This window comes from Cebus imitator, unplaced genomic scaffold, assembly GCF_001604975.1.
Source record: "Cebus imitator isolate Cc_AM_T3 unplaced genomic scaffold, Cebus_imitator-1.0 Scaffold53, whole genome shotgun sequence".
Taxonomy (NCBI): domain Eukaryota; kingdom Metazoa; phylum Chordata; class Mammalia; order Primates; family Cebidae; genus Cebus; species Cebus imitator.
Genome location: NW_016107368.1, coordinates 678,894 through 688,420, shown reverse-complemented (window position 1 = coordinate 688,420; position 9,527 = coordinate 678,894). Strand labels below are relative to the sequence as shown.

The window sequence follows — 9,527 nt, the reverse complement described above, 5'->3', positions numbered from 1 at the left end:
AGTGCCACAATAAACATACATCGTGTGTCTTTATAATAGAATGATTTATAATCCTTCGGGTATATACTCAGTAATGGGATTGCTGGGTGAAATGGTATTTCTAGTACTAGATCCTTGAGGAATCACCACACTGTCTTCCACAATGGTTGAACTAATTTACACTCCCACCAACAGTGTAAAAGGGGACCTATTTCTCCATATCCTCTGCAGTATCTGTTGTCTCCTGATTTTTTTAATGATCACCATTCTAACTAGCGTGAGATGGTATCTCAATGTGGTTTTGATTTGCATTTCTCCAATGACCAGTGATGAGGAGCTTTTATTCATGTTTGTTGGCTGCATAAATGTCTTCTTTTGAGAAGTGTCTGTTCATATCCTTTGCCCACTTTTTGATGGGGTTATTTTTTTCTTGTAATTTTTTTTAAGTTCTTTGTAGATTCTGGATATTAGCCCTTTGTCAGATGTAACCCAGCATTTTCTAAACAGTTTTCCTACAGAACACGTTATGGGAAAGTCAAAGCAGCCAGAATCAGAGGTGAAAGGAAGAAATGCATACTTCCATAGAAGTCCAATTATAAATATACATTTATTTTCTACCTTCCATCAGGCACATCATCCATGCAGTTAAGCAAAGGAAACTGGGGGTCATCCTGGACTAAAATCTCTCTAGAGCTGCTTCATTCCGTGTATTCTCTCTTTGTCTTAGTTTAAAACCTTCTCTTTTGCTTAAATAGCCTGCTCTGCCACGATTTTTTATTACTCCAATCCATACACAACAATGCTGTCAAACTCATCTTTCTAAAATGAAAATCTGACTTCATCACCCCCCAAATTTCCCCATCATCTCTGATTAAAACCTGAACTCCAGAGCATGGCCCCTAGATGGCAGTTATGATCTAGCTCCAGCTACATCAGTCCCTATGCCTCAGACCCACAGGAACTACCGACGAGTCCCAAAATACCCCATGCTCTCAGACCTCTAGGTTCTGCACATGTCAGTCCCTCTAAATAAAATATCCTTACAATCTATTTCTTCCTGGCACTTTAAGACTCAGTTCAGCTGTTGCCTTTTGAAAATCTTCTCTATCTTCATCTCTGACGTTCCCATTCCATAGCCTAAGTTTTCTCTCAAACTTATTTACCATTTTGTAATTGCTTATCTTTTTCCAGCATCACATACTGAGCTACTCACAAGAGGTAAGTTATCTTGCACTTCTTTCTCTAACTTTAGAACTGTGTCTGGTCCATAGGTGTCCAGTGTGTGTTAAATGAAAGAATAAATATTTTGTTTTCTACCTGATGCTGCATCAAGGCGGCAAACTTCACATGAAGGTGGGCAGAAAACCAATAAGTAGGTTTTAGATGCTCTAAAAGCTCTGAGGCAGCTGGACTTCCTAATGTGTTATTTTCCACTTCTTGTCGGAAAAAAGATTTAGTCTTGAGAAGCTGCTTCTTATTTCCATAATGATATATACTTCTTGGCCAATCATGAGACAAGAATATATCTATAGGCTGCCTCAGCTTTCAAAACAGAAAAAGACAAGAAAGAAAACTCTTAAAACAGATTAACAAAAACAATCCCCTCCCTTCTCTCTACCACCATACCACCATTCACCCACTGAGATCTCGAGAATTCTGTGTAATTCATTCTAAGGACACTTTAAAGGAGTCATAAAAATACTAGGCTACTCATTCATCTAGGCAAAGAAAAGGTGCATTTTTCTCTGCTCATAAATCATTCTTATTTTCAGTGGCAGGGCAATAGAGACACACTCTAATTAGACTGCCGATCATCTAAGATCTTTAGCACTTAGTTTCTAAAATATATAATATCCATAGTTCTTTTCCTTTTTGGTAAAAAATGACTATTTTGAAGATCCAGAGACACCAGATTTCATATGACCTCTAACATAATTGATTCAGTAAACCCAAAGATTTATCAGGGAAAAAAAAAATTCTAATAGGCTCACATAGTTTACACTAAAAATCTGTTTACCACATATATTAGTATTTAGTTAAACAACTAAAGGAAACAAAATATACTCCAGACTTTACTTATCCCCAGAACCTTCAAGTAATCTGAAACGAATACTTGAAAACTGAATTAAAACAACTTAAATAACTGTTCGAGACAATACAAAATATGAGACAGATACAACTAACTACCAAATGACTGGCATGGCCGATAGGTGCAACAAAAATTCACACTAGGGTAATGACTCTAAACTAGAAAAGTCATGATTGGCCGGGCATGGTGGCTCATGCTTGTAATCCCAGCACTTTGGGAGACCGACACAGGCAGATTGCTTGAGTTCAGGAGTACAAGACCAGCCTGGGCAACATGGTGAAACCCTGTCTCGAGAAAAATTAGCTGGTGATGTGTGCCTATAGTCCAAGCTACTTGGGAGGCTGAAGTGGGAGCATCACCCAAGCCTGGCAGATTGAGGCTTCAGTGAGCCAAGCCATGATCACACCACTGCACTCCAGCCAGGGTGACAGAGACCTTGTCTCAAAAAAAGGAAGAAAAGTCGTGGTTGGGAAATGGCATCTAAGTTGGGTCTTAAAGGACTAGTAGGATTTAGATAGGTGAAAGAGAAAACCTATTCAAGGGAACTGTATGCACGAGGCATAAAAGAAACACTTGCAAACATCCGTAGGTTCCTGCAGAGGTTCTAGAGACAGTGTGATGGGCATAAACGCAGTCAGGCAGACTCTATCACTAAACTTTGGGAAGTTCTGGGCAGGTTACTTACCTGTCTGAGCCTTGGCTTCTCCTTCTTAAAATAATGAAATTAAGAGTAAGACCTATCTCATAGGGTTTGAGTGGAGATTATATGAAATATCAAGTGTGAAGTTTGCTTAGCCCAGTGTCAGCAATGTAGTGGGTTCTCAAACAAAAACCTAGTTTCACCTACTGTGCAATTAAGCAGTGTTTCCATATCACCTTTACAATTTTCCCATTTCCTCTATCATCTTTACTATTATTTATTTTCTATTTAACACCATTACTTAATTATACACAATAAAATGTTTATTATATTTTCTTTAAAATATCACTTTAATATTTTCTTTTAAATATCACTTTAATAGGTATTCTTTAGCCTTACCCTAAGTAATAATATTTGAAATCATGAATTAAATGTTTCATTCTTACTAAAATAAACTCATAATTATTGAAGTAAAAAAAACATTCCCAGGCACAGCGGCTTATGCCTGTAATCCCAGCACTTCGGGAGGCGGAGGCAGGTGGATCACCTGAGGTCAGGAGTTCGAGATAAGCCTGGCCAACATGGCGAAACCTCGTCTCTACTAAAAATACAAAAATTAGCCAGGCGTGGTGGCGGGCGCCTGTAGTCCCAGCTTCTCAGGAGGCTGAGACAGGAGACTCACTTGAACCCAGGAGGCAGAAGTTGCAGTGAGCCAAGATTGCACCACTGTGCTCCAGCCTGGGTGAGAGTGAGACTCAGTCTCAAAAAAAGAAAAAATAAATAAAAATTAAAAAAATAAAAATATATATATATGTGTGTGTGTGTGTATATATATATATTCATCTGTGAACCTCCTAAAAACTCAAGATCCACATTTTAAAAATGCTGAATTGCTCTTCTTGGAAGTACGATACCAATATGACCAAAATACATTTTGGTACAGAATTATTTAAAAATTTTTTCAAGTCTGCTGTAATGCACTTTTTACGTACCTGTTTTAATTTATAGACTTCAATATTTCTCACATGATATATACTCCTGACTGTAGATGAATTATAAGGGGGGCATTCAAAATGACCTTAGATTGAAGAAGAAAAATAAGCTACATTCAATTCTTTTAAATACTGCAAATACAAAGACATATACACAGCTCTCCAAAATATCATGTATACCTTCAATATATGTGATTTTAAAAAGTTATCTAGGAAAATTTTTTTAAAAGATGGTGGCCTGCCATATCCTGTGCAGGTTCAACTAGAGGCGAATCTGCTTCCTAAGGTCCCAAACATGGCTGCTGACACAGTTCAGTTACTTTCTAACTGTTGAGTGGAGACTATTTCCTTATGCTCCCAATATTAATAAAATAACAAATTATTGTTGTTTTAAGCCAAAAAAGAAATATGTGTATTACATGCATAAATGATATCCCTGGGATAAAAGAGGAAACCCGATTAACATCTTCTCAAGACTGATTCCAATTTGTACTCACACCTGCCACAAAGAAGACAGCCTATTTTGTATCTCCATTCCAACAGTTGAAACTAATGAAGAGCCAAGTGGCAGGGAACAAACTTATAACAGTTACAGTCAGGACGTAAGTTTCAGCTGTCGACTTAATTCATGAAATTTGTGAAATCAATGTGAATCCAAGCTACTCCTTTAACTTTAAAATCAAGGTATAATTCATTCAGACACAATGAAATGAATAAGCAGTGTGGTATACTTATATAATGGAATATTATTCACAAATGAACAGATCAGATTACATGTATCAACACAGATTTCAAAACATGTTAAACAAAGAAGCAAGTTGCAGAAAGATACAAGCAATATGATACATTTATATGAAGCTTAAAATATACTATGTGGTACATTGTTTAAAGCTCTTATATATGTGGTAATGATGTAAAATAATCAAGTAATTGATAATCACCAAATTCAAAACAATGACTGCCTGGCAAAGAGAGGGAGGGAAGAAAAGAAGGGAATGGGATTGAGGACAGATAAACAATGAACTTTAATTGTATCTATACCGTCTTATTTCTTTAAAAAATCAAAATAAAAAATAGCAAAATACTAAGACTTGATAAAACTAGATCAAGGATACAAAGACGTATGAAAAAGTCTAACGATATATATGCTTAAGTTGCTCTGGGGCATGCAAGCTCTAAAGTTTAAAAATAATTCTCAAAACAATACCTTTTCGATAGTCATGAGATTTAAAAATACCAGAGATTCCACCGATCCTTACACCTCGGTATTTTACCACACCAGCCAAACCTAAAACATTACAGTTAAATAAAATCACTATAGGCAAAAGGAATCTCTTCACACTGACTGAATAAACCATTCCATTTAGATGGAATCTGAGTTCTAAAATTATTTGAAAATTAAGCACCATGATGAGGTTACCTTTTTTATATAATAATATGCCAAAAGTATATTAGTGATATATTATAACAATATATAAAGGAGAGGTCTGGAATTAGATTAGCCAAAAGACTAAGTAGATTCTGGAAGGGACAAATGAGATAGCATGCTGAAAGTGAAACAGACATAATTTTGTACCTAACTGAATACAAGAGTGAGGTAGTGAGAGGTGGGAAATGTCCCATGATGGATTTATATGTTATAAACCTGAAAATCAACAGGCATAAGGTATAAAGAAGCTGCAGCTTCTAATATCATTTCTGAATGATCATATTCTGACAATTTCGCTTTTTCACATTATAATGTAGGATGAATACATCAAAAGATGATCAATAAGTAGTAAAGTAGGGAAACCATTTCTGAAATTATGATCTCGTCATTGGTAAAATCTATAAACAGTTCTAGAAAGAATATATATTTAAATAAAGGGATGGGGCTGGGTGCAGTGGCTCATGCCTGTAATCCCACCACTTTGGAAGCCCAGATGGGCTGATCACTTTGAGCTTATGAGTTCAAGACCAGCCTGGACAACATGGTCAAACTCCGTCTCCACAAAAAAATACAAAAAACAAAAAAATTGGCTGGGCGTGGTGGTACACATCTATTGTCATAGCTACTTGGGAGGCTGTGGTGGGAGGATGGCTTGAGCCTGGAAGGCAGAGGTTGCAATGAGCTGAGATCATACCACTGTACTCCAACCTGGGCAGCAGAACCAGACCTTGTCTCAAAAAATAAAAAATAAAGGGATGAAAAGGCCATATAGTTTATAGGGGCTAATATTGAGACAATCTAATCAAATCTGTCGATCTAAAAGCAGATTACAGGAAATCCAGAGGATAAAAGGTTTTTGGTTTTTTGAGTTTTTTTTTTTTTTTTTTTTTTTTGAGACGGAGTCTCACTCTGTCATCAGGATGGAGTACAATGGCATGATCTCGGCTCACTGCAACCTCTGCCTCCTGGATTCAAGCAATTCTCCTGTCTCAGCCTCCAGAGCAGCTAGGACTACAGGCACACACCACAATGCCCAGCTAATTTTCTGTATTTTTAGTAGAGATGGGTTTCACCATGTTGGCCAGGATGGTCTCCAACTCCTGACATCGTGATCAGCCTGCCCTGGCCTCCCAAAGTGCTGGGATTACAGGGGTGAGCCACCTCACCCGGCCGGTCTTCTTTTTAATTCAATAAAAACTGTGAGAAAAAAGAAGGGACTACAAATAGTGTGTGAGGTCTTTGCAATTATATTAGCTAGTGGTTAAAACACTAGATGAAGGGTGTGTTTTCATGCTCACCTATTTAATAATTAACTACTTTACATTTTCAGGATTAACTATTTAAATTAATGATATTCTCCAAACACCATACATCTCCAGAAACAACCCAGCTAACGCAAATCCTGATAGGCTCTTCCATCCCAGGAAAAAAAATTATCCACAAACACATACCTAAATAATAAATGTTTGGTGCCACCCATCCACCATAGGGTAACTCTTGTAAATGATTTGAGGCTTCATGGTTTCCCCCAATGAAAAGTGTGAGAACTGGGGCCTTCTTCTCTCCAGAATAATACCTAGAACATAAGAGCAAAATCAGTTACCACAAGTAGGCATAGCAGAAAAGCAAATAATTTCCGAAAAACAAAACCAAAAACTGAGTTCATAAAAAGTTAAAAAGCTCTTTCTAAAGGAAGTGCCCAGTACCCATCCTTGCCCTTAGGAATGAAGAGCTTCCACCTTGGGCTTCAAGTCAGTGTACGTTCAATTAAGTCAAGAACTTTGTCGAGTTCATTGCCATAACCTCATCTTCTAGAACCGCAACAAGCACTTAGCAGGCGCCCAGTAAAAACTCCTGGATCATTGAATGAACTAATTCCACAGTCCTATCAAGTATAAGGTAGCTTCTAAACCTGTCAGCTTCTTTCTCCAGGTCGTCCCCTCCCAGGCTTCGATCCCCTGTGAAATGGATAAGAAGGTTGTATGGAAAGAAGGAAAGTGACATTTCCTAAGCGCCAGGTCCAAGAAACACACAGCGAACAAAGACAAGATCTAAGGGAAACAGGCAGCCAGTGGCAGAGGGAAATTGAACACAGTCCCACCCCGCACCGCCTAGTCCCGGCCCGGGCCGCGTCCTCACCTGTAGAAGGTTTGCATGTGGCGGTACTTGGGCGGCACGGCCATGCAGCGTAGATCCGCCTCATTGCGCACCGCCTGGAAGTCGCCGCAGCACAGCAAGAGGTCGACAGGCCCCGGACCGCGCCGCTCCGCCAGCGCCAGCGTCTCATAGATCTTATCCAGCTCACCGTGGCAACAGCCGGCCACAGCCACCCGCATCCTGCCGGCCAGAGGAGTGGAGCGCTGCCCGCAAGCTCTACACTACAGGCCCGACTGATCGCTCAGCTCCCGCCAACTTTAATAAATAGAGCCGCCGACTGTTGTAGACTCCTGCAAAATAACTCACTTCCGGTTTCCAGATCTCGCGAGAGACGGACCGGGAAGGGCAAACCTAACTCCAGGATCCCAGGGAAGTTTTTTTCTTTTTTCCTTTTTTTAAAAAAATTATTGTTTTATGCAGTCAACAGTTATTTGTATATACATCCACAAACGTACTCTTTTCATCCTTACTCTTTTCTTCCTGGATTTCCATGTTTCTCTTTGGGATCATTTTTCTTTAGTCTGAAGAGCTCACTTCAGTTTTCCTGTTTGTTTAGTGTAGGCCAAGCACAGATGAATTTTTCCTAGATATTTGTTTGTTTAAAAATGTCTTTCCACTCTTGGGAAAATGGTGATGCCAAGCGCGGTAGAGCACATCTGTAATCCCAGCCACTCTGGAGGCTGAGCCAGGAGAAAGAGAGACTTTGTTTCACCTCAATTTATAAAGGATGTGTTTACTGAGTACTGAATACCAGTTCAGCAGTTTGGTTTGTTTGTTTGTTTGTTTTTACAAAGCATTTCAAAAATAGCATTCTGTTATCTTCTGGCTTGCATTATTTTCTACTGAGAAGTCACCTGTAAATTTCATTGAAAGTAATGTGTCTTTTTCTTTGCTGTTTACTGTTTTATCTTTCTCTTCCTTCTCTCTGTACTCCTTAAAGCTATTTTAATATAATATGGCTAAGTGTTGTGGGGTTTTTTGTGTGTGTGTGTTTTTAATCCTACCCCATTTAGGCTTTCTAAATCTATAGCTTGGTATCTTTTCAGTTTTGGAAATTTCTTGGCCAGTATCTCCTTAGATATTGCTTTATTTTTTTCTGCCTTTTCCTACTCCTTTGGAATTTTTCCCTGGTATTTTTTCTGTCTTTTAATTCTGTTCCATAGTTCTCATTCTTATCCGTGTTTTATTATGAATAGTTTCTAATAACCTCTCTTTACTGATCCTATTTTGTTCTATGTCCAATGTACAAACTCATTTATTAATGCTTTAACGTAGTCCTTTTCAATTTTAGGATTTATATTGGATTCTTTTCCAGTGAAGCTAATAGTTTTAAAAAATTCTTTATCTTTTAATGTATTTCCTTCGTCTTTTCCTCTCTTGCATATATTAATCATAGTTATTTTAGGTTGCCTATCCTCTAAGCCCAATATCTTACTTATCTGCAGAGCTGATTCTATTGTCTGTTTTTGTTTCAATGGATTCTTAGTTTAAAAATCTCATTTCTTGGCTAGGCACGGTGACACACACTTGTAGTCCCAGCATTTTGGAGGCCAAGGCGGGTGGATTGCTTGAAGCCAGGAGTTCAAGACCAGCCTGGCTAACATGGAGAAACCCTGTCTCTACTAACAATACAAAACTTAGCCAGGGGTGGTGGCACATGCCTGTAATCTCAGCTACTTGGGAGGCTGAGGCAGGAGAATCATTTGAACTCGGGAGGCAGAGGTTGCAGTGAGCCAAGATCGCACCACTGCACTCCAGCCTGGGCCACAGAGACCCTGTCTCAAAAAGAATAAATAAATAAATATAAATAAAATCTCAATTCTTGTCTATATAATATAGATATATAATATATAGGTAATATAGATATTGCTAAGTTCCAGGGTACATGTGCAGGATGTGTAGTTGTTACACAGGTAAATGTGTGCCATAATGATTTACTGCACCTGTCAACCTATCACCTAGGCATTAAACCCAGCACGCATTAGCTATTTTTTGTGATGCTTTCCATACCTTGTGGATCACTTGAGGTCAGGAGTTTGAGACCAGCCTGCTCAACATGGCAAAACCCCGTCTCTCCAAAACTACAAAAATTAGCCGGGCATTGTGGTGCTCGCCTGTAGTACCACCTACTTGGGAGGCTGAGGCAGGAAAATCACTTGAACTCAGAAGACGGAGGCTGCAGTAAGCTGAGATTGTGCCACTGCACTATAGCCTGGGGGGGAGAACCAGACCCTGTCTCAA

At 38.8% G+C, this 9,527-nt stretch overlaps 1 protein-coding gene across 3 annotated transcripts in view; it reads right to left on the bottom strand.

Moving 5' to 3' along the window:
* The window catches only part of DBR1 (debranching RNA lariats 1), a 24,495-nt gene extending 16,887 nt beyond the window's left edge, over positions 1-7,608 (bottom strand). For 2 of the 3 annotated variants that reach the window (XM_017528248.2, XM_017528247.2), the window contains exons 1-5: positions 7,269-7,608; positions 6,581-6,705; positions 4,908-4,988; positions 3,701-3,786; positions 1,297-1,521 (exon numbers count right to left, since the gene is read on the bottom strand). In XM_017528248.2, coding sequence (XP_017383737.1) covers positions 1,297-1,521; positions 3,701-3,786; positions 4,908-4,988; positions 6,581-6,705; positions 7,269-7,465 — 714 coding nt within the window. In that variant the 5' untranslated portion in view covers positions 7,466-7,608. The remainder of the gene's footprint in view (positions 1-1,296; positions 1,522-3,700; positions 3,787-4,907; positions 4,989-6,580; positions 6,706-7,268) is intronic. The other variant, XM_037738379.1, reaches the window with a different exon arrangement.
* Positions 7,609-9,527: the final 1,919 nt, after the last annotated feature.